The sequence below is a fragment of the Asterias amurensis genome, chromosome 18 (genome assembly GCF_032118995.1).
Source record: "Asterias amurensis chromosome 18, ASM3211899v1".
NCBI lineage: Eukaryota > Metazoa > Echinodermata > Asteroidea > Forcipulatida > Asteriidae > Asterias > Asterias amurensis.
The window spans coordinates 3,779,280-3,804,153 of NC_092665.1; the positions used below are offsets into that span (position 1 = coordinate 3,779,280).

General features: G+C 39.4%; 2 protein-coding genes across 3 annotated transcripts; one reads left to right on the forward strand and one right to left on the reverse strand.

Moving 5' to 3' along the window:
* Positions 1-170: 170 nt before the first annotated feature.
* LOC139950833 (exocyst complex component 8-like) lies at positions 171-18,754 on the forward strand. Of its 2 annotated transcripts, none has more exons than XM_071949658.1 (17): positions 171-230; positions 3,461-3,616; positions 4,029-4,121; positions 4,640-4,731; positions 4,863-5,005; positions 5,634-5,713; positions 5,980-6,053; positions 6,979-7,087; positions 8,577-8,729; positions 9,275-9,326; positions 9,775-9,919; positions 10,990-11,170; positions 11,536-11,786; positions 12,982-13,087; positions 13,406-13,500; positions 15,168-15,335; positions 16,023-18,754. In XM_071949658.1, exons 1-17 carry the CDS (start codon positions 176-178, stop codon positions 16,116-16,118), a joined length of 2,049 nt encoding a protein of 682 aa, XP_071805759.1. In that variant the 5' UTR covers positions 171-175; the 3' UTR covers positions 16,119-18,754. The 2 variants fall into 2 exon arrangements, with proteins under 2 accessions (XP_071805759.1, XP_071805760.1); XM_071949659.1 differs by having other exon boundaries at positions 4,643-4,731.
* Positions 18,696-22,532, reverse strand: LOC139950922 (uncharacterized). Its single transcript, XM_071949761.1, has 2 exons — positions 21,667-22,532; positions 18,696-21,089 (listed from the first exon to the last, which is right to left on the reverse strand). Exons 1-2 carry the CDS (start codon positions 21,724-21,726, stop codon positions 18,696-18,698), a joined length of 2,454 nt encoding a protein of 817 aa, XP_071805862.1. The 5' UTR covers positions 21,727-22,532.
* Between the last annotated feature and the right edge of the window lie 2,342 nt (positions 22,533-24,874).

Here is a 24,874-nt window from a genome sequence, read left to right on the forward strand (position 1 = left end):
TTTTTTTTTACGATTGTTTGTAAGAATTACTAAACAATGAACTTGAAGGGAGGCATTAGTTTTTATACTGAATGAACTTGCTCGCATTTAAATATTGTTTTGGATATAAATCTATTCTTTCCCTATGGGTAAAATGGAATGGTCTAGTGACCCCGCCTACAATACAGAACTCAACATGGCGGACCACGTAAAGAAAAATCTTTCGAAGGACGATTTTGATGCCCAAAAATGTAAGTTTTCCACTCTCTTGTGTTGTTAGTTTTATCACACAGACTTCGAATAATTACCAAACATGCTTTGGGGTTTACTAAATTTATATGAGCTCGTTGAAGAAGAGGTGGTTAGAACAAAATGTAAAGTTGTTGACGTTGGTTTGCCCAGCATTCAGTATCATGCAAATTGCTTCGTATCCTGAGCGCAGAATGCACAATGTGCACTAAGCCTCATACGCTGGTTGTCGCGCTTAATGGAAATGCTCAGCGCACTTTCGAAAACGCGCTATGTTATTAGTTTACAGGAAAACTTTACTTTAGTTTATTTTTGATACTTGGCTTTTTTATCCAGATTGGTTCCTCAAGTCATAAAATAGTCTAACCATATATAACACATTCATTCAACAAAGTAACTGACACCCTTTATAAAAAAGCAAAAAAAAACAATTACAAATAGTGACTTTCAAATACATTTATTTTGTGAGACCCACTCTTCTCTTGTTTTACTTTATTTAATTATGTTCACAGTCTGACGGCAAGTGTTTAGTGTTTTGTGTGTGTCTGTCTGTGTGTGTGAGACTACAAAAATATTGAAATACTGTATTTCAAAAAAACAAAAAACCTCACTTCCTTAGCTTGAATATATTTGTATATAAAAGAGAAAAATAGTTACATACATACCCGAAAATAACTTATTTTTATTAGAACTTCTTCTTGTATTTATTTGTATCCTCTGCTTACCAGTTATCACGCTATTATGCCTTTTTATTTGAATTGGGGAAAAAATAATGATGCCATATATCAACCGATGCCCTAATTATCTTCATTTGTTAATACGAAGTATGCAAACATGTATTAAAACTTGATGGACATTGAAATGTTCACACCACACACCGATCTTGGATGACTTCAACTGGCCCCATTTGTTTTGAGTTTTTCCTGTTTTCACGGCAAACGAGAAAGTATGGTTTCCCGGTGAAGCCATACATGTAAGAAACATCTGCAGTGACTACAAGTGTTCTTTGAGACTCTGTGTATGACTGTATAGCCAGCAGTTCCCTTCATTTTATTCAAAATATTTTTTTATTAAATTTTAAAAATTACCATGGTAACTTGCAAAAAAAAAAAAAAAAAAATATATAAAAAGTGTGAATAATTACTGGCTTCAAAATCTGATTTCTATTTATTTTTTTTCTTAATATTTATAATAAAGCGTATAAATAAACAGTGATAACAATTGAATCAACAAGCTGATATTTAAATTTTAATATAAATAATAGTATTGATACGAGGGTTACATAATAAAAATCTCCAAAAATATTAGAAAATGATATAAGGCACAGGCTTCTTTAAGCCTCGGTATTTTTTTCAAGAATGCTCAGCAAAACATTCAGTCACATGATTTTGATCATCATGAATTGTGAATTGAAATAGCGTTTGATGAAACTTTTTCGGTGGGCAAATATTTTTATATGGCCTCAACATTATGACATATTTGTGTACCTTGTAGAAATGCCTAAAATACCAAACTTTTTGCATTTACAAGTGCAAATGACCAGTGGAGCCTTACGTGTTTCTAAGTTTTGGTCAAAGAAGAGGAGACTCTTTGCTTGACGAATAAAACCACACAATTTTTATCTTGGGACTGTTTACATCACGCACAGAGAGGTAAAAGATTTGCCACGATATTAGGGACACCTCGAAAACAGGACCTCCTACGATACAAATAGTGACTTTCAAATACATTTATTTTGTGAGACCCACTCTTCTCTTGTTTTACTTTATTTAATTATGTTCACAGTCTGACAGCAAGTGTTTAGTGTTTTGTGTGTGTCTGTCTATGTGTGTGAGGCTAAAAAAATATTGAAATACTGTATTTCAAAAAACAAAACAAAAACACTTCCTTAGCTTGAATATATTTATATTGTAAAAGAGAAAAATAGTTACATACATACCCAAAAATAACTTGGAACTTCTTGTATTTGTTTGTATAATTGTATAATGTACCAGTTATTTGAAAATCTCATTCTAAGTCTAAATATTTGAAGATTTATTTACATCCTAATTGATCTTTATTTTCTTTAGAATGTGTTCCCTAGTTTTATTTTTCATTATCATTTCATAGCATGGGACTATGATTGTTACAAAAACTTATAGTTGTTCACTGTAGCATAACCAAGTCAAGTCATCCATTACAATTCATTGAACTAACCACTTATGAAACCAACCCAACTATAGTAGGGTAATTTTCTACAAGAATCAAATGCATTAGTTTAGAAAACCTGACCACAGATTTTTATACAGTTGTTTACAGTGAGTAATGCACTAAATCCCTGTCAAAAATACCTCTTGCCCGGAACTACAAATACTTGTTTAAATGTTGTATAGCCTTATGAGGAAAACAACTTGTCAACACCATTGTCCCCCAGAATGCCAAAAATGCACTCTTTGCAGGATTTTGCCATTTATTGACAAAAAGTGAGGTCATGTTAAACAAAAAAATAAGTTACTTGGCATCCCCGTCCAACTGTCAAAAATGTTACGGATTTGGACCTTTTTGAGTTTTAAATTTGTAAACACTTTTTGTAAAAAAAAACACAATACTTGGCAATGTAACACAAAAGCTTGGTGTTTTTCAGCCACAAACCTTTGTAGAATTTCACACGTCACTCTCTATCTCTAGTTCGCCAGCTTTTCTACATGCCACTTTCATATTTAATACAGTGCTTTTACATACTGAACTTGCTGTAAATTTTGACTGATCCTCAGATGATTTAACTTGCATTTAAAAGCAGACCCATGGAGGGAGAGCGCTTAACTCCTAATTTCGTTTAATTTATTCTGGTTGTTAAGCGAAGGTCTCTTGGAAAAGATGATTTAACTTGCATTTAACAGCAGACCCATGTAGGGAGAACGCTAAACTCCTAATTTCATTTCATTTATTCTGGTTGCGAAGCCAAGAACTCTCGGAAAAGCAAACTTAATCACTGTACTGGCCAAGAACCCCATGGAGAGAAGACAAAGAAGGATGTTGCAGTTCTAGATGTGGGAGGAAAACCTCAGAGAAATATTCCAAGGGAAAAAACAGACAGTCAGGTAGAGACTGAATTGAAAACCCAATCCACGAAGTGCCCCCAGTGGGATTCGAACCGAGGTCCTAGAGGTGGAAGGCGAGGAAAGACATCACTACGCTAACACAACCACCCCAACCACCCTATTATTCAAGATTGATTTTTCTTTTTCAACAGATGTTTTTGACATCTGCTCTGGAGGTGATGTTTACAACGAACTCCTTGAGCATCGGCAGAAGGTTCAGCATCTCAGCGAAGACACAGCGATAGCACTCAAGAAAAATGTCTACAGGAACTATACGCAGTTCATTGAGACGGCGAAAGAAATATCATGTATCCTTTTATAGAAACAAGTAGGAAGTGTTTTGACTTTGCTCCTTCAAGAGTGAAGTTCAATACCTGTTATTCCTTTGTATGTTGCATTGCATGGCAAATTTCTCTTGGGTTACTTGTGTTTTCTATTAGGACACTTAACTATAATTGCTGGACTCCACCAGGGGTGAATGGGTACCTGTGAGGGCAGAGATAGTTCTTGTGTTTGATTTAGCTTCGTATGGCATACTTGTTGCACAAGCTACACATGTATATACTCCCTAGGGAACTGAGATGGTTTTAAGAAATGAATACAATGGCCCAGTGACTAGGGGTAATAATTTTAGAAGAGCTTTGAGACACCCTTCGAGTGTGCAAAGCGCAATATAAAAACCTATTATTATTCTTCTTCCTGAACTCCTTTATGGATCAGATCTGGAAGGAGAGATGTATCAACTGAGCCATGTTCTAACAGAACAGAAATCCATCATGAGCCAAATGCTTGAAATGTCCATTGGAAAGAAAGGTAAGTTTCTTAATGATTTATAAACAGATCAAATTAAATAAGGAAAGCAGTCTGGTAAAATTTAAAATAATTTTGGGTTGAACAAAGAGAATAGACCGATCCAGTAGGCTCCGCCCACGTCGACGTGTTAGCATGAACATGTGGGGCTCTCCAATGCCTTTTGCACAACTCTGCGGCGCGCGTCAAGCAGATGGGCACGCATGTCGGACCTTAGTGTCGGACCTTCGTTGTGTTGTGGTTGGTCAATACGCAATGGGGCGGGGCTTAATGGATCGATCTATTGACTAGAGCTTGACTTGAATATGTGTCCTCTGGCACGCTAACTATTTTTTTCTTTCTTTGAAAAGCACTGTATAAACAGTGCTTATGGCCTAACATCACATACTAGTGTATGGCAGAAAACCAAAATAATATTATTTATCCCTTGTGAACTTATTACATCTATTAAACAATGAGTTTTATTGATTATGACTTCTCGATTATTGTGTTATTTTCTCGATTCTTCTGTTATTTCCCAGAAGCTTCAGTAAGAAATAAAGACTTGCCGCAGAACAAAGATGATCAGAAGAGAACAATAGCCTCACTCCTGGATCGAGTAGAAGGATGCTCGGTCAGTATTTAAAAGAACTCCTAATCTATTAACTTTTGAATGTGGATTAGGTTAAAATAAAGACAAATAGTCTGGCACCTTTCCAGCGCTGATGCATTTCTAACTGTATTTACCTGTCTGTTTTTTTGCAGAGGATAACCGAGGTACCAGGTCGATACATTGTCCATGATGGCGACCTAGTGGAGTTAGACACGGATACGTTCTCTGAGGTTCAACGAGTTCATGCTTACCTGCTCAACGATAGCTTAGTTATTACAACATTCGTTCCAAACAGGTAGAATAAACTTCAGGCTTTGAAATAACCCACAGCATTTGCTGTGGTGCCCTCTGCTTTTATTGTGGTGCCCTCTGCAAGGTTCCAATACAAATTTACATTTTTTCTCAAAAAGGTACCCCTTACCAGAGTTAAATTACTATGTAATTTATTTTTTACTGATTTGGGGGAAAGACAAATTTGCGAACCTCCGCCTCTACCAACTGTTTCAAGTTTACACTCCGTTAAGGAATCTTTGATCAAGTTCCATGCTTCTCCTCATTGAACCCAAGTCTCGACACTCATGGGGTGAAAGGTCTTTTTCTTCAGCTGCGCCACGCATCTTGAACTCTCTACCACTTAATCTTAGATCTTGTCTTTGTACCACAAAATTTAAATCTCTTCTCAAAACTTATCTTATGTCACAGGTTTTCAACAATTAATTTTGTTGTGTTTGTTTTTCTTTGTTTTTGTTTTTTGGTTTACTGCGCCTTGAACACCCAGCAGGGTGGATACGTGCGCATTACAAGTCTTATTATTACTATTGATCTATTAAGCCCAATTTTGGTGGTCTCCCTATTGGTCAATGTCTTTGTTTAAAGAGCCAGTAAGAAGTCATGCAATGAGATTTTGAACAATTGTTTTGCAGACGGGGACCAGTGAGGTACAAGTACCAGGCATTATATGAGCTGGACAGCCTTGCTGTTGTTAACGTCCGAGATGTTGGTCGTAAGTCACTTTTTGGAATTTCCATCATAACATAATCGATTAAAGCAACAACAACTACCCTTAGAATACGCCTTTGAATGTCTCAAATTTTGTTTGTGATTTGCAAAGTATAAACATTTTAAAAAAATTATGATTGAAGTAATTCACAGAGTTTTCGTAGTCTTCATGAAGAGTAAAACTGATCGACAGAAATCATGTATAATAAAGATATATAATAGTGTGTGGTATCTTGTATTTATAACTTGTTTTTCTTTTTGACTCCATAGCTGTGAAAAATGCTTTCAAGATACTGATGTTTCCTGATCAGAGGATTTACAGAGCGGACAACTCAAAAACAAAGGTACAGGGAGTGAAAAGAGGATCGCTGGTTTATGAAAATAATAATACTGAGTTCTTATATTGATAATGCTTTATCTTTGAGCAGGCCTCAAAATAGCCCACGGCACCGACAGCAATACACCGATCCATTAGGCTCCGCCCACGGCACACTCTGCTGCGCGCACCCCAAGCACATGCGCACACATGTTGGACTTTATAGTGTCAGACTTTTGACTGTGCAATGGGTTGTGATTCGTCAATACCCAATGGGGCGGAGCTTAAAGGAACACGTTGCCTTGGATCGGTCGAGTTGGTCTTTGAAAAGCGTTTGTAACCGTTTTTTATAAAATGCATATGGGTAGAAAGATGTTGTAAAAGTAGAATACAATGATCCACACAAACATGCCTCGAAATTGCGTGGTTTTCCTTTTACCTCGTCGACTAACACGTCAGCCATTTATGGGGGTCAAAATTTTGACTCCCATAAATGGCCGACCATGTTAGTTCGAACAGTAGAAGGAAAACCATGCAAACTTGTGTGGATCATTGTATTCTACTTTTAAAACATCATTCCAACCATATGCATTTTATAAAAAACGGTTACAAACGCTTTTGTTTTGACCAACTCGTCCGATCCAAGGCAACGTGTTCCTTTAATGGATCGGGTGATTGCTGTGGTGCTTTGCTTTTGCTGTGGTGCCCTTTGTAAAGTTCCAACACAAATTTACATTTCCTCATAGAAGTTTCTCTTACCAGAGAAAAAATTGCAAAGCATGTAAGAGCATCTTAAAGCGGTTGTTATTTTATTGACTGGTAAGCAAAGTTTGATAAGTAGGAGACTCATTTAATATAGCATAAGGTAGGACTTTTATGCCATGCAAAATCTACATTGAATCCCTGAGGTGATGTATGGACATTCTTGTCATTGTTTTGAATTTTATTTTCAGCGAACATGGCTGGATAAACTCGAAGAGGCGAAGAAGACTAAAGCAGCTGCCGATACTCACAGGAGGGAGTTGGCTGAGCAGATGAGCGTTGAGTCCACTGATTATAATCGTGAGTATTGAGTAACGAGTAACGAGTATTCAGGCCTTGGACTTCAAGACAGTTGCTATGACACTTGATTAGGGGCAGGCTTTTTGTGAGTTACGTAAGAGTTGTTGAACACCCATACACAGTTCTGAATGGATGTGTATGGCACAGTGGTACTAGGGTTTGCTCATCTGTAGGTTGCTATACAAAGGTTTGCCTCAAACCATTTGACATAGCAACAACAACAAAATAATATTTTGCGGAAATATTTTGCTATATTTTTGGGCAAAATAGCTAGGGTAAGGAAAACAGAATCTTAATGTTTTGGGTTATTTCTAAGTTGTATTATTTCATTTATTTGTATTACTTAGAAAAGACAATTTATAAAATTTTGCTTTCAAATTGTGTTTCCTTATACAAATTATTCAAAACCTGACTTCCCAAGATGACATTATAAGCTGCATAGAAAATTATAACATTTCTTTTTTTGTTGAGTTCTTTATAAATTGTATTGAGAGCTTGGATATTTGCGATCGTATTTTCAGATAAGCCAGATATATATGGATTCTTACAGAGTGAAGGTATATCTTGGTGTGATTTAGCATGACTGCCTGCAACTTTTATTCATTTGAAAATCTCCAGAATGTATCTACCATGATTGTTTCTTTACGTGATATGAATGTACCAAGCCTTGCAGATAGAACTTGAAGTAATTGTGTCAAACTGCATGCAAAAGGATCTTTTTTCTTAGATGTTTGGTTAGAAATTACAAAGAAATATTACTACCAGAAGTTACCCAAACCGCATCCCATAGTGTTGCCTGTTATAGTTTTACCCTTATGAAAACAGGGCTGTGACATCCGGGCCCAATTTCAACGAGCTGCTTTTAAAGCAGAAAATATTGCTTAACATTTGTTTCTGCTAAGCACAACTATGCAAGATACCAGTTACATTCTGCACACGTAAAATGGTTATTTAGCTTGTAACCTTATTCTGGTTAGCATAATTTTGTTGTGCTTAGCAACTTGTTATGCTTAAGCAGCTCTATGAAATTGGGCCCTGCTCTGGCTTAGGGTTTTGATCTGCCATTTGAAGCCTTGTATCAAATGTGCATGTCTTCTGAGTGAGCCTAAGCCAGAGCCGCTGAATCAGCCACTGTGGCTGTTGCTAAGGGTGTTGCCATGGGCCTCCTATGCCTCAATGCATGTTGTCATGACGATCAAGCCACAGCCGCTTTTTCAGACATAGCCTTAGGCTGTGTCCGAAACGGCGACTTCGACTACAGCTACGGCTAGATCAGCGCATCTGCCTGTGTTGAAGAATAGGCAGATGCCCTGATCTAGCCATAGCTGTAGCCGAAGTCGCTGTTTCGGACACCGCCGTAGACTCAATTGAGCCCTATCTTGCATCCACCATTTTGTCTTGTTACCCATGTGCAAGAGCAATGGTCGATACTGATTCCTGTTATACCAAATGGTCTCTGACTATTTTGTTTGTTTTGTATGGTTGACAGCGTTTGATGAAGATGATGATGTGATGTCACCCACGATGCCAGTGGAATCGTCCAGTATGCTCAAAGTGGATTGGCTGATAGAACTACCTGAAGACCTAGACATGTGTATCGCCCAGAGGAACTTTGAAGAAGCTACTGATCTCATCATCAAAAGTAACTAAATACCGCCCTCTTGGGATCAATATAGAATTGCATTCACTTTGCACACGCATCAAACAAGATTTCATTACCTTGCCAAACAACTCGAGACAGGAAACTTTTGCAATTGAAAAGTCTCTTAAATGTTGTTATAATGAAGAGTTACTAACCACTGTTTTTTCTTTAAGATCCAACATTACTCAAAAGAGATATCCACATGGTTTTACTACAAATCTCTCCTAGATATTCTCTCTACCATGCAAAGTTTCAAAACCTGCTTATAAAGAGTACACAGAAAGAGTACTAAAAAACAGGTGGAAAGTGTTTTCCTGTCAGATTAAGGTACAAAGAAGGATGGTGTCGATGATACGTACAAATCAGGCAATAAATCCTCTAGAAATACTGGAGCCCCAGAGTCAAAGTGGTTATTAGCCCTAGTAACAAAGTACCATTTTAAAACAGACGGGGCATTTGTATTTCTTCATTAGAAAGAGTCCTTTTCTAAAGGAGATGAAATCTAAGAATTTCTTTTAATTAACAGAAAACTTTTTGTTTTACAGCGAATGAATACCTTGATTCCATTCCACAGAGTCCAGCGCTCAAAGAAATGAGGTAAGATAACAGAGAATTATTGCTAGAAATAACAATCTTGTTTTGTGTGTTAGTCCTTGTTCAAGCTAGGTATCTTAGACTGCATTAGAGTTTTTGTTCCATACTTGAAGTAACTTTTAAATTTCTGTTGCTCCTTCATCAATGACAAGACCTCCAAGCAAAATCAAACATTGTGCAAACATAATTATGGTATAATTTGTTTTTACCCCCGCACCGATGTGTTTTAAGAACTGCTAACTACAAAGAACTTTCCAAAATTTGATGATGATGGCATGTCTGCCATCCACTTTTTAAATTGAAATTACGTTGAGAAAGTTCAGTCTGAAATGCACCAGTCTTCTGAAGGTCCTTAAAATCAAATTGATGGTACATTTGAAGGGGAAAAAACAAAATTAAAAAATGTTATGCTTTTTTGAAATGGTTAAAAATAAATTTTTATTATTTGCAGGGCTCGAGTTGACCACAGAGTGAAGCAGTTGACTGAGGTGCTGACTCGTGAGTTACAGGTATCACCTGACCGGTCACTCAGAGGTGGACCTCAGGTGACTCGAAGGGCAGTCACAGAACTCATCCGCCTTGGAAGAGCAACTCAGGTATGTGAGTAACCTCGAGCCCTCAGAGGTTTTCTCATCGAGCCTCAGCCTGTAAGCAGACTTTTTCTGCTTACGGAGTGGCCATTGGTAGAACTTCTATTTCATTAAAATTGCTTGCCCGTGTCCCAGGTCCACCATAGATTCTGTCCCCCATATGGGAAATTAACATGAGCTGGAAGAGGATGATTCAAAAGAGGGCGCTATCAGACGAAGCTTGTACACAGTTTGCCATATTGGGGGACAGAACCTGCAGGGGATAGAATCTCCTGCCACACTGTAAGCAAAGTAAATTAATAATAAAAATTTGGGGGGCTAATCATCCTTACTCGCAGCTAAGAGCTGAATTGCGAAGGACGCGGCTACAGCGTGTTCGGGAAGCAGGCATGCAAGGGCGCCTTTGGCTGCCAGCCACATCAACCCATTATGACCATGGAGCACAGCCAAGATCGAAAGTGTTTGATTTTTCCCGAGGGAGGAAAACCGGATGGTCTGGAAAACCCTCGTGGCACAGCAGAGAACCAACGCACGACTCAACTCACATATGGCCCCGTCCGGGAATCGAACCGAGGTCACCTTGGTGAGAGGCGAGCGCTTTTTGCACACGCCAACCATGCCACATGAAAATGCACACTAGCTTTCCGGCTTTCCGGCCGTTCTTGTTGACAAACGAGTGATGCTACAATGCACATACTCACTAACTGAAACCATACTGTTTATGAAATGGGCTTTGCTTTCGATTGTTTTTCTCTTATAGTAGGCACAAATATTTCCTTACCGGTAAACAACTTTATGAAATTGTCCCCGGGTTAATTTCTTAACTAAACTTTTAACAATTCAAAACTTACATTAGGTGTTACCAGTTGCAACAATGTAAATTCTATGGAATTTTGGCTGGTTCCCAGTTTCTTTTAAGCAAGATTTTTCTGTGCTTAGCATAAAGAATTCTGTGCTGAGCAAGTTTTTATGCTTACGAGACCCAGATTATGTGGTGATTCTTCAGATTAAATAACACTTCTATGGATTCTTTTTTTCTCAATTTGAAACTTTCTTGATTTGTTTTTTCCTTGTAGGCGTGTGATTTGTTCCTGAAGAACCGTAGCGCATCCATCAAACAATCTCTTCGTCAGTTGAGGATAGAGGGCGCCACAAGCATGTACATCACAAAGCTGTGTGGTGTTTTCTTTAACAACATCATTGAGACGGGCAAAGAGTTCCGTATCACATTTTCTGAAAATCAAGGATGTTTCTCAGGTAGTTATTTAACCAAACCTTAATCTTACCCTAATGTTAACCATACCTTATTGTGATGATTTTCCCTCTCAAATTTGCCAAGTTATTACAAGCTACTGGGACAAGTCTATTGTCTCATTTGCCCTTGGTAGCAGAAGGTGGATAATGACAAATACTCGAGTGACTGGTAAAAGTCTACTGCCTCATTTTCCTGTGTATCAAGAAAATGTGTTATTACAAATGCTTGAACAATTAGTAATAAGTCTACAGTGTATATCCTCATTTTCCTGGCCAGCCAATGCTCAATCCAGGCTAACCCAGGGTCCATTGATAAAATAACTACTATGATTCGGTTTAGTATATATTATTTCAAACTTTGTTTCTAGCGTTTGTCGTTTGGAGCAAAGCTGAGTTGAAAACCTTCGCTAATCACTTCTCGCGTCAAGCCCTCGCTAAGAAGACAAGTGTAGCCATCGTAGCAGAGTGTGTTGGAATCGCTCGGACATACTGCCAGCAACTCTCAGTGATTGGTCTGGAGCTCCTGTTTGCTATGAACACATTATTATTGAGAGGAATACGGGAGGCAATGCAGTACAACAAAGAACAGCTTATTGAAGCTTCCAGACATCGAAATGTGGTAAGTTGCAGGCTTGGGATTTCATCTTTGAGAGGGCAAGCCCATTTCAGGCCTTATGCTTCGTTTTTTCCTTAATAGTAAAAGGCACCCTTCTACTCGAGCATTTCAAAGACACCAAGGCAAGGCCATTTCAGGCCTTATGCTTTGTTTTTTTCCTTAGTAAAAGGCACCCTACTACTGGAGCATTTCAAGGGCACCAGGGCAAGGCCATTTCAGGCCTTATGCTTTGTTTTTTCACCCTACTACTTGAGCATTTCAAGGGCACCAAGGCAAGGCCATTTCAGGCCTTATGCTTTGTTTTTTTCACCCCACTACTGGAGCATTTCAAGGGCAACAGAGCAAGGCCATTTCAGGCCTTATGCTTTGTTTTTTCACCCTACTACTGGAGCATTTCAAGGGCAACAAGGCACCCACCTTCATTGCCGCTGTGAGGTACCAGGCCTGCCCATTGTATACCGAAAGGGCACTTCCATTTGTTTGAAGGGCACCACGGTCAAGAAAAGGGCAACGAAGGCTATGGCCTCCTTGGCCTGTTTGTATTCCCTGGCCTGAAATTGTGGTGTGATGGTTTTATGTTGTCATTTTTTCGTGATCAATTGGAAACAAAAATTCATCATTTATCATTGGAGTTCCCTAGTGGATAGTGTTTTAGGTGCTGTATACCTCACTGGTTTTGAGCTTGTAAGCCCAGAGGTGGATTTCACAAAGAGATAGGACTAGTCTTATCTTGAGTTAGGACCAGTTACTCTTCCTAACTTAGGACTATCCATGCAATTTGTATATCTCCTAGGACTAGTCCTAAGTTAGGACTAGTCCTAACTCTTTGTGAAATCGACCCCAGCTCCACTCAGTCTCCCTGCAAATAATAATAATAATAGGGGCTTCTTATATAGCACTCATAGCGACCATTGATGCGTTTAGTTCTTCTGTAAGGTACTGTGGAAATTGAAGTATGAGACCAATTCTTTTACATAGCTACATGTGATGGTTACAAGGTGCTCTGTCGCAATATGCAGCCAGTTAAAGGATGTTTACATTCTCAAAGAAACAGTTTAAATTGACCTTTTCATTTTCGTTTTTCAATATCATAGTGTCGGTTTCTACTCCTCTCTTAGATTGAACTCGGCTGTACAGAGTATTGTTTAGAATTTTAGAAGTCTCATGAGGTTCTCCTTGTTGTTTGTTTTCTTTAAAGGATGAACGATGGTACCCACTGAATCTGAAGAATCCCACCGCAGCTAATAACCTCATCCAAGAAATGTTCCAACTTGGCTTTGAAGATTTCAACACTCTGGTTTATGGTACGTCATCTTATCGGACTTTTACCCATTGAGTCATTCTTATAATCATTGCTGCGATATTAGTGTACATGAAGGATTGGGGTATGTGGTGAATTAGTGACATCATTTCTACAAGATACCTAGTGGCTCCCTGCTTAAGCCCACATTCATACAGCTGCCTAATATATTGCTTAATTTTTGTCTGCTAAACAGAAATAAGCAGGATACAAAGGACACAAAAGATGCAATACCAAACATACTTTGTTTTGCATGATTGATCATTGTTGATTATTTATATAGTTATCGATTTGATTAAATGTATTTTTTTTCTTCTTACAGACAGTTGCTTTGTAAGTCTTTCCAGCAGTAATGTTGCTTTTACCAAGGTGCTTCTGTCATTTCTACTCGATGCACTCAAGCTTTATGTTCCAGAGGTAAGTCTTCAATGAAACTCCCTGATTACACAAAACTGGGGGTACTTTGACTGGGTAACAGGTGCCTGATCATACCTAGCAATATCCAGCACCCTCTTATCTACAGTTGTACCCAGATGTAACACGGGCCACTGATGATACAATGAGCGTGTTGTATTAGGGTGAAGGGGATGGCATACCCAAACTGGGTGACTCGGACTGGGTAACTAGGTGCCTGATCATACCCAGCAATATCCAGCACTGTCTTATCTTCAGTTGTACCCAGATGTAACATGGGCCACTGATGATACAATGGGCGTGTTGTATTAGGGTGAAGGGGATAGCATACCCAAACTGGGTGACTCAGACTGGGTAACTAGGTGCCTGATCATACCCAGCAATATCCAGCACTGTCTTATCTATGGTTGTTCCCAGATGTAACATGGGCCACCGATGATACAATGGGCGTGTTGTATTAGGGTGAAGGGGATGGCATACCCAAACTGGGTGACTCGGACTGGGTAACTAGGTGCCTGATCATACCCAGCAATATCCAGCACTGTCTTATCTACAGTTGTTCCCAGATGTAACATGGGCCACCGATGATACAATGGGCGTGTTGTATTAGGGTGAAGGGGATGGCATACCCAAACTGGGTGACTCGGACTGGGTAACAGGTGCCTGATCATACCTAGCAATAGCCAGCACCCTCTTACCTACAGTTGTTCCCAGATGTAACATGGGCCACCGATGATACAATGGCCGTGTTGTAATAGGGTGAAGGGGATGGCATACCCAAACTGGGTGACTCGGACTGGGTAACTAGGTGCCTGATCATACCCAGCAATATCCAGCACTGTCTTATCTTCAGTTGTACCCAGATGTAACATGGGCCACTGATGATACAATGGGCGTGTTGTATTAGGGTGAAGGGGATGGCATACCCAAACTGGGCATACTTGGACTGGGTAACTAGGTGCCGATCATACCAAGCAATAGACCTTATGCATTGACGTCATCCAGCCGCCATCTTTGAGGTCAAACGGTGACGAAACAATCGAAACGCACATAGATTGGCCAATGATCAACCTCCTTTTGACCTCAATGCGGGGGCGCCGTACTGAAATGACGTCATGTGCATAAGGTCTATAGCCAACACCATCTTGTCTACAGTTGTACCCAGATCTAATATTGACCCTTGAGGATGCAATGGGAGTTTTGTACTAGGGTGGGGTGGTATACCCAAACTGGGCGTACTTAGACTGGGTTTCTATTTGCCTGATCATACCCCACACCCAGATCTAAGATGGACCATTGAGAATGCAATGGGAGTGTTGTACTAGGGTACTATATACCCAAACTGGGCGTATTTAGACTGGGTAAGTGGGTGCCTGATCATACCCAATACCCTCTTGTCTACAGTTGTACCCAGATCTAATCTGGATCACTGGGGATGCAATGGGAGTGTTGTATTAAAGTATACTCAAACTGGGCGTAGTTTGATTGTGTAACTAGGTGCCTGCCTGATCATACCTAACACCCTCTTATCTACAGTTGTACCCATATCTAACATGGACCATTGAGAATGTACTAGGGTATTACATGTACATGTATATACCCAAACTGGGCGTACTTAAACTGGGTAACTAGGTGCCTGATCATACCCAATACCCTCTTTATTTCAACAGTTGTACCCAGATCTAATCTGGACCATCAAGGATGTAATGGAGAGTCATGTTCACCTAATGGAGACGGCAGTCATGTCGGACAGGTTTGCCGACGAGCGACCATTCATCATGAAGAATATTGACTACCTGTTCACTGTCCTGCTTCCTCATGTTGAGAAAAAGATCAAGGTAAAAATAAACCCCTCAAGTAAACTTGTTCTTGTGATACGACATCTACTCTAGCAATGAAAAGGTTGTGTGTTAGAATCCCACCCGAGTGATTTGATAGTACTGAGTGTACTGTGCTACAAAATTTCCATCTATTCAACTGGTTCTGATTTCTTTCCAGTCTGTGTCAAATGTTTTGTCAATACTTTCCAAAATGCGTACATCTTTTCTGTTATTATTAGGTTTGGTTAAAGATACTTTATTAATGTATTGCATTAATCATTTTAAATGTGAAATTTACAAACTGTCAGTAATAAATATATTAAGTTAATCAGTAGGGAAAACTGATCTGTAATTTTCTCAAACTGTTTTTCTTCAACTCAAAAATATTAAACTCTCTTCAAGAAACAGCCGTCGATTTCACAAAGAGTTTGGACTCGTCTTATCTCGAGTTAGGACGAGTAACTCCTAGTCCTAACTTAGGATTAATCTTAAGGTCTGCATGCTACAGTGCAGGGTTGGGACTTGTCCTAAGTCCTAAGATTAGTCTTAAGTTAGGAAGAGTTTTTTGAAATCGACGGCAGTCTTCCTAAAGTTGAAACCTATCAAGAATGTAGTGATTATGCACTATTTCAAATAAGCAAATGTATTTCTTTAGCTGATCAATTTGTACTTTTATAAATTTTTAATCTTTGGAATCCTTTACAGTGTGTTGCAGATCGGAGCCTGAAAGAATTGAAGGACTTCCGCAATCGCCACCGACAAATCGCCCGAAAGGTTCAAAATCTTGGTGCACTAATATAACGAGGTATAGAAGGGCTTTGTGACTATCCAAATTATTTTGTTTCTTTGTTTTTGTTTTTATAACTCCACTCGCTTATTCTATGATGTTAACATATTGCTGATTTTATTTTCAGATATATTCTAGAAATGTTTTTGTATGTTTCCTTTTTGTTTTAAGTGCAATATTGATTTTTGTAAAAAAAATGAATCTCATATTTGATGAACCACGGGAGCAGATGATGTGATGTCATTTTAGTTTCTTTCACAAAAATGGAAAAGTTTTGGGATATAATTTTGTTTTAAAAAATATCAAGAAAACTTCATTGAATATGTTAACTTGGATTAAAATCCCAGTGTTTTTTGTTGTTGTAGGTTTTTCAAGTGGGCTTTGGATTGTTGTCTAAAGATTCAAACTTGTAATAATTTAGTTATTGAAGCTCAAAGAGAAACCAGTCATGTTCTAGAGTCTGGTGCTTATGATGTAATGACAAATGTCATAATGATTGGCACTATGGCTTCTGAGTACAATACAAAGATGGCATCTCTCGTTTGAACTGGCACTAATCCATTGAATGTTAGTAAAAGTAGAAAGCTGTATAACTATTGTTGACTGACCAAAGATTATTTATTCAGAAAACATCAGTTAAATATTATATCCAAAACATGGACGCTTCTTCCCTCAGACACCCCCCCCCAAATGAACATTGACAACTTTATACACTTATAAATGACACTCGGATAGATCCCAACTTCATAAAGCCTGTAAGCAGAAAAACATGTTTAGCACCTAAAAGATTGGCTCAACAGAAACAGGTTACCAGCCAAAATTACATTTAGTGTACATTGTTGTGACTGGTTGTGACTGGTGCCCACTCAATATTTACTTAGCAAATAAATTTATCAAGAAGTAGTCTCTGCTTAACAGCTTTATGAAATTAGTCCTTAATCCTTGTCATTTGTTCGGAGGATTTAAGGTCACATGATAATTTAAAAATCTGTCGCGTCAGTTGAAAATTGTCAGATTTCAGCATATGCTTATTTGGTGTGTACATCCAGGCTATTTTAAGCCAAACACGTAATTTTGAAAAATTTAAACTTTATTTATTTTTTATAGATTCATCTTCCAATCAGATTATATAACAAATAGTGAACATTTATTTGTGCAATAATATTTAATTCATTGAAAGATGGAATGTTTCATTCGACTCTGCTTCACCTTGTTAAATGGAACATTCCATATTTCAATCTATGAAAATATTCTCACCCATTGCACTCATAAATATTCATTATTTACATCTCATGGTTTTTAACCTTGTTTGGCTGGTTGTTTGCACACTCGAGGCAAACTGTAATTAGTTCAAGCCAATAGAAGGTCCACAACTTTAGTTATGCGGGGAGTTTGGTCTCCGGTCAGAAGAGTTACTAGAATACGAAGTCGGCATTAGCTTCAGAAACAAAGATATGATCTGTATCATATTAATAAAATCTGCAAAGAAATACATAAAAATAAAACAATTATAGACTGCAGAACCTTGATCTATGTGTTTATTTCTGATTTAGACCAACAATTCAAGTTATTCCAGAACTATTGAATAGCTAACGTATAACTTTTACAACCATGATTCCGTTTATGGGAAATTACAGTGTTAAGGCCGAGTGACACTGCAGCAATAGCGAAAACGATCACTGCGTAGTCTGCGTGGAGCAATTCAAGCAATAAAATGAGTTCTTTTTGCATCTTGATCGTTATCGTTTTCGTTATTGTTATTGTTTTCGTTACGGCTGCAGTGTGACTCGGCCTTAAGGCAGTTTTATTAATAAGGCTCTGTTCGAATTGGTGGCTACAGCTCTGGCTACGACTGTTGCTAAGGGTGTTTCCAAGGACGTCCTATACTTCAACACATGATGATGTAGCCGTAGCCATAGTTGTAGCCATCAACTAAGACACAGCCTATGGATAAGGTTAGAACATCAGTCTTAACTTTTGTCTTACACTAAGTTGTTTTCATTGTATTTGTAAGCTACACTACTCAATCTACACAACTATGTTTTTTCTTTCTTATTATTGCTTCATTTTCCTACAACATTGCTTTCATTACACTTTGAGAATTTCAGTGAAGGTGATTTTTTTAATATTGCCTGGAATTGTAATGATGGTAATTGTTTTCTTTAAAACTGAACAGTGTAAGCTGCTCTTTCCAAACTTCCAAACTTCGAGACTTACTCCCTGGTTTTGCCTTACTTGTGGAATCCAAACCGAACCAACCATGGTTGGCAAAGGACTCAATTTATCAAAGAATTACTAAGATTCATCTTAAGTTGAGTTTATCACAAAAGTGATTTGTATTGGGTTAGATGTGGTGCTCTGCAATTTAAAGTTACACACTGGTTAAGATTAGTGACAGCTATTAGTGAAATCAGGCCCTAAGTTAGTAATCTTCTTTGTGCAAAGCCCGTTTCTTAAGTGTGAGAAACAGGAAAGACTTCATGCACAGTGTATTTGCTAATCAGGCTTTGAACGGTTATTTAACTGAGAGAAAAACTAGGTTGTTGGTAAAAGCATTTTGCGAACTGACCAATTTAACTTGCCTGAAGTCTCTAAAAGTCAGGACCAGTCTTGCTTTCAAGTGGCAGGGCAGTCGGTACCTTCAACTCAAAGTCAGGACCAGTCTTGTTTTCAAGTGGCAGGGCAGTCGGTACCTTCAACTCAAAGTCGGGACCAGTCTTGCTTTCAAGTGGCAGGGCAGTCGGTACCTTCAACTCAAAGTCAGGACCAGTCTTGCTTTCAAGTGGCAGGGCAGTCGGTACCTTCAACTCAAAGTCGGGACCAGTCTTGCTTTCAAGTGGCAGGGCAGTCGGTACCTTCAACTCAAAGTCAGGACCAGTCTTGCTTTCAAGTGGCAGGGCAGTCGGTACCTTCAACTCAAAGTCGGGACCAGTCTTGCTTTCAAGTGGCAGGGCAGTCGGTACCTTCAACTCAAAGTCGGGACCAGTCTTGCTTTCAAGTGGCAGGGCAGTCGGTACCTTCAACTCAAAGTCAGGACCAGTCTTGCTTTCAAGTGGCAGGGCAGTCGGTACCTTCAACTCAAAGTCGGGACCAGTCTTGCTTTCAAGTGGCAGGGCAGTCGGTACCTTCAACTCAAAGTCAGGACCAGTCTTGCTTTCAAGTGGCAGGGCAGTCGGTACCTTCAACTCAAAGTCAGGACCAGTCTTGCTTTCAAGTGGCAGGGCAGTCGGTACCTTCAACTCAAAGTCAGGACCAGTCTTGCTTTCAAGAGGCAGTGCAGTCGGTACCTTCAACTCAAAGTCAGGACCAGTCTTGCTTTCAAGTGGCAGGGCAGTCGGTACCTTCAACTCAAAGTCAGGACCAGTCTTGCTTTCCAGAGGCAGTGCCGTCGGTACCTTCAACTCAAAGTCAGGACCAGTCTTGCTTTCCAGAGGCAGTGCCGTCGGTACCTTCAACTCAAAGTCAGGACCAGTCTTGCTTTCCAGAGGCAGTGCCGTCGGTACCTTCAACTCAAAGTCAGGACCAGTCTTGCTTTCAAGTGGCAGGGCAGTCGGTACCTTCAACTCAAAGTCAGGACCAGTCTTGCTTTCAAGAGGCAGGGCAGTCGGTACCTTCAACTCAAAGTCAGGACCAGTCTTGCTTTCCAGAGGCAGTGCAGTCGGTACCTTCAACTCAAAGACAGGACCAGTCTTGCTTTCAAGTGGCAGGGCAGTCGGTACCTTCAACTCAAAGTCAGGACCAGTCTTGCTTTCAAGTGGCAGGGCAGTCGGTACCTTCAACTCAAAGTCAGGACCAGTCTTGCTTTCAAGTGGCAGGGCAGTCGGTACCTTCAACTCAAAGTCAGGACCAGTCTTGCTTTCCAGAGGCAGTGCCGTCGGTACCTTCAACTCAAAGTCAGGACCAGTCTTGCTTTCAAGTGGCAGGGCAGTCGGTACCTTCAACTCAAAGTCGGGACCAGTCTTGCTTTCAAGTGGCAGGGCAGTCGGTACCTTCAACTCAAAGTCGGGACCAGTCTTGCTTTCAAGTGGCAGGGCAGTCGGTACCTTCAACTCAAAGTCAGGACCAGTCTTGTTTTCAAGTGGCAGGGCAGTCGGTACCTTCAACTCAAAGTCGGGACCAGTCTTGCTTTCAAGTGGCAGGGCAGTCGGTACCTTCAACTCAAAGTCAGGACCAGTCTTGCTTTCAAGTGGCAGGGCAGTCGGTACCTTCAACTCAAAGTCGGGACCAGTCTTGCTTTCAAGTGGCAGGGCAGTCGGTACCTTCAACTCAAAGTCAGGACCAGTCTTGCTTTCAAGTGGCAGGGCAGTCGGTACCTTCAACTCAAAGTCGGGACCAGTCTTGCTTTCAAGTGGCAGGGCAGTCGGTACCTTCAACTCAAAGTCAGGACCAGTCTTGCTTTCAAGTGGCAGGGCAGTCGGTACCTTCAACTCAAAGTCAGGACCAGTCTTGCTTTCAAGTGGCAGGGCAGTCGGTACCTTCAACTCAAAGTCAGGACCAGTCTTGCTTTCAAGAGGCAGTGCAGTCGGTACCTTCAACTCAAAGTCAGGACCAGTCTTGCTTTCAAGTGGCAGGGCAGTCGGTACCTTCAACTCAAAGTCAGGACCAGTCTTGCTTTCCAGAGGCAGTGCCGTCGGTACCTTCAACTCAAAGTCAGGACCAGTCTTGCTTTCAAGTGGCAGGGCAGTCGGTACCTTCAACTCAAAGTCGGGACCAGTCTTGCTTTCAAGTGGCAGGGCAGTCGGTACCTTCAACTCAAAGTCGGGACCAGTCTTGCTTTCAAGTGGCAGGGCAGTCGGTACCTTCAACTCAAAGTCAGGACCAGTCTTGCTTTCCAGAGGCAGAGCAGTTGGTACCTTCAACTCAAAGTCAGGACCAGTCTTGCTTTCCAGAGGCAGGGCAGTCGGTACCTTCAACTCAAAGTCAGGACCAGTCTTGCTTTCAAGAGGCAGTGCAGTCGGTACCGCCAACAGCCCCTTAATATTAATCTGTCGGACATAAAACAAATTACAATACAATGTATTTGTAATTGGTTGAAATGGTTGAGCAATATTGTTGGTGTTTAGGAAACAATAGTTTGGGATTGGAAATAGTATTGTAAAGACAGATTGATAGTGAAGAATGGTTATTGCATTACTACTTTTAGTTGTTTTTTGTTAGACATCTCGACAGAATTCTTTAATTAACGTGGACAAAACAAGTTAATTAAATACAATAATCATACATTGGAATCTGAATGAATTATCGCGGATAACACAAAAATGCTACAATTGTTTTAATTTCCATTGTGGTCCTCATAGTCATTGTTGTAAGTATTGCAGTTAATCTCTATTTAGTCACCATACTTTTCCCCTTCTATTTTAATTACACAAGTATTTGGATATAATTTTCTGAACTTTGCATTTTCTTCAAACTAAAGAGGAAAAAAGTACTAAAACAAACTGTTCAGGATGAATAGTGTAATCAACTCAATTTAATCAAAAACACCTAGAAATTGATTTACCATACGGAATAAATCACGATTTTAGGCTTTCAAAATAACTTTTAGAAAGCTATAAAACTTACCGGCTTGGCAGAAGCCAATCCAAGTAGTACAGTTATCATCAGTGTAAACCGAAACATCATTCTTGCTAAGCAATTCTCTCCCAAAACTTAAAAATTAAAAATCGGTTTTTACGCCGAGCTGGCTTTCCCAAGAACCTAATGGATGTGTCAAAGTTGGTAAATTTCACATCCAAGTAGAATGACCAATTATAAAATGTATGATAGTCTGTTCTTCATGCGTTTATATAGCTTATTCACATGAAGCAGCTATTGACACGTTGGACTTGGTATGTGCTCCGCTTCGATGTATAAACGTCTTGTGAAGAGTCCAGGTGATTAGTTTGGCTTTCGAGACCTACCAGTATAATTTCCAAAATAAATTGTTTTAGGTTATAAGAGGGCCTTCCTTTATAATTACATGTACTTATCCATATTGCTGGTAGCTCGCAATAAAGATAATATTTATTATTTAATTGTTAATACAAAATTAATTTATTTTCGCAGGACTTTTGTCGAATCAGTTTAATGATGATGTATAATGGTGGATTATGCCGTCACTTTGACGTCACTTTGACGGATGAGTGTTCAGCAAAAACAACTGTGTTAGCTATTATGCCTAAGGTTGCTGCTCAGGAGGGATGTTATGCCAATTCTTGATTTTTAGATTTTCAAGTTGCAAATAGTTATATGTAAGTGAAGCCACTATTGGGTGGTGGAATTGAGACAATAGCTTTACGAGAACAATGTTTTTGACAAGTTGATTGTCAATCTAGACTCAGGGGCAGAAGGGCTCTGCACTTAACAAAAATTGCCGTAAGTGCACAAGTACAAATGCAAATGTCAATTTGTTTAAAGGAACACGTTGCCTTGGATTGGTCGAGTTGGTCTTTGAAAAGCGTTTGTAACCGTTTTTTTTTATAAAATGAATATGATTAGAAAGATGTTGTAAAAGTAGAATACAATGATCCTCACAAACATGCCTCGAAATTGCACGGTTTTCCCTTTTACCTCGTCGACTAACACGGTCGGCCATTTTATGGGAGTCAAATTTTTGACTCCCATAAATGGCCGACCGTGTTAGTTCGCACAGTATTTGGAAAACCACGCAACTTCGAAGCAAACTTGTGTGGATCATTGTATTCTACTTTTAAAACATCTTTCCAACCATATGCATTTTATAAAAAACGGTTACAAACGCTTTTTATAGACCAACTCGTCCGATCCAAGGCAACGTGTTCCTTTAAATGAGTACAGAACCTCAGTTACTATAGATATGGGTCTAGATATGGGTCTAGGATCGAGAGTGCATTTTGTAATGTATATGACTTGTTGAAAAACTGCTTAGCACAATGGGAAACTTTACACTATCTGCCATTCACCAAGAGAGGGCGCTCTTCACCAGGTAATGTCAACAACTTGGGAATAGGAGATCAGGAGCATGAGTGACGGTCACTGACAGCAAATACCATGTGTTTTGCGTGTTTTTGATTTTGTATTTTGATTTAGCCAAACTTTATTTTGTTTTTCATAACACAATGCCAGCATAAACCGCACTGTTCTGGAACAGGACGTACTGGACACGAGTTCCCCTATGATAACAAGCGTAGTTTATGAGGTTTTGGGAGTGTTTCTTCTAGGGTAATTAGCAAAAATTCCAAAATGCTGACCTACAAAAAAATTGAGAAGAAATCTGAAGTTTAGTGTATGACAATGTATCTGATTTAGTTTTCAAGAGGCTGAGAGACTTCTAAATATTTTTTGAGTATTTTTGAATTTTTAGCATTTACCATTGTTTGGTATAGGAGTTGTGCACCCTTACCTGGTAGGTCTGCTGCCCTCTAGTGGCAGAGCTTTCGAAAAGTCTCCCATTAAAAGAAATGTCTAACTAAGCAAAAATGAGCAGATGGGTTACAACAATACATTGTAGTTTGGTCGGTAACCCAAGCATATTCTGGTGTAAGCATAAGAGCTGAGAGCATGGAGAGTAGGGCCCACACCAGACTGACTGACGAAGCTGACTTTGGACTTGCTTGCTTTAGGGTCGCTTATTAAAAGAGTTGGTAATTAAATTTTACATGAATGAATAAAAAAGTATTTGAAAAAATGGAGAAAATACGAAAACTGAGACAGGGTTGCGTCATCAGTATTCTACTGCCCCATAAAACAAAACGTCAAATCCACTCGGAGTGGATTGGACCAAGTTTTATGGAGCTACATTCTAGCTTTAAAAGCACTGCTGAGAGAAGACAAATTGGTTGGTAAGAGTTTTTCGCTCATATTATTGGAGATCAAAAACAGTCTCTTTTATTTTCCTTCAATATTTGCCAGAAATAAAAATACCAACAGTGCGCTGCGGATTGGTGATGACGTGGTGCTGTATATGCAAATTACTAGTATTAGGCCGTGTCCGAAACGACGACTTCGGCTACAGCTACGTCTAGATCAGCGCGTCTACCAGTGTTGAAGAATAGGCAGACGCGCGCGATCTAGCCGTAGCTGTAGCCGAAGTCGCCGTTTCGGACACGGCCTAACTTCCGATTAACTCCTGTGATTGGCCATTGCGTACACACCTCTTTCACACCCCTTAATTATTGAAACACTTGCAACCAATCATACTCAGTCATTTTTCATTATTTTCATTGCAAAGGCTATTCACTTTGTTTATTTTAAGCGGCTTTCATGAAGAAGAGGGTTTTATGTGTAAGTGTAAGTGTAAAAATTGCAAGCTAAACAAGTATTTTACTTCATATTTTGTGGAAGTTATTTCCCGTGTGTAGTGCGCCCTCTATCATAATTCTTTAACATAAAATATCAATTGGTGCAAGATATGTGAACAGATTTCCTATGGTACATGTACGAGTAGGATTCTACTCTACTCTACTCACTACATAACTGGTACTCTTCACGTCGCTGTGTTAAACCAATGCAAAAATAACTGAGTACCAGCATACAGCATACACCATACATAATGTACATTACATGTACATACACACTGCATGCTCTCGTCCGTCCGTCGTCGTCCACAGCTAGTTTTGACGCGGATTTGGTGATTTATGATGCCGATCCGAAACATTGATGGACATCTTTTCTCGGTAAGAAGTTGATTTTGTGCACGGTGGTCTTAACTGGTCACTCTCAAATTGTTAAATGATCAACGTCAATTATTTTATATCAGATACTTAATTAAGAATAATCAATAAGACTTCCATTAAACATTATTATCAAATAA

Coding starts and splice junctions, on each gene's coding strand:
- LOC139950922 (XM_071949761.1), bottom strand. CDS start 21,726: ATGATGTTTCGGTTTACACTGATGATAACTGTACTACTTGGATTGGCT. Junction 21,090..21,666: donor GATTGGCTTCTGCCAAGCCG/GTAAGTTTTATA, acceptor TATGTCCGACAG/ATTAATATTAAGGGGCTGTT.
- LOC139950833 (XM_071949658.1), top strand. CDS start 176: ATGGCGGACCACGTAAAGAAAAATCTTTCGAAGGACGATTTTGATGCC. Junction 3,617..4,028: donor GACGGCGAAAGAAATATCAT/GTATCCTTTTAT, acceptor TTTATGGATCAG/ATCTGGAAGGAGAGATGTAT. Junction 4,732..4,862: donor ATCGAGTAGAAGGATGCTCG/GTCAGTATTTAA, acceptor GTTTTTTTGCAG/AGGATAACCGAGGTACCAGG.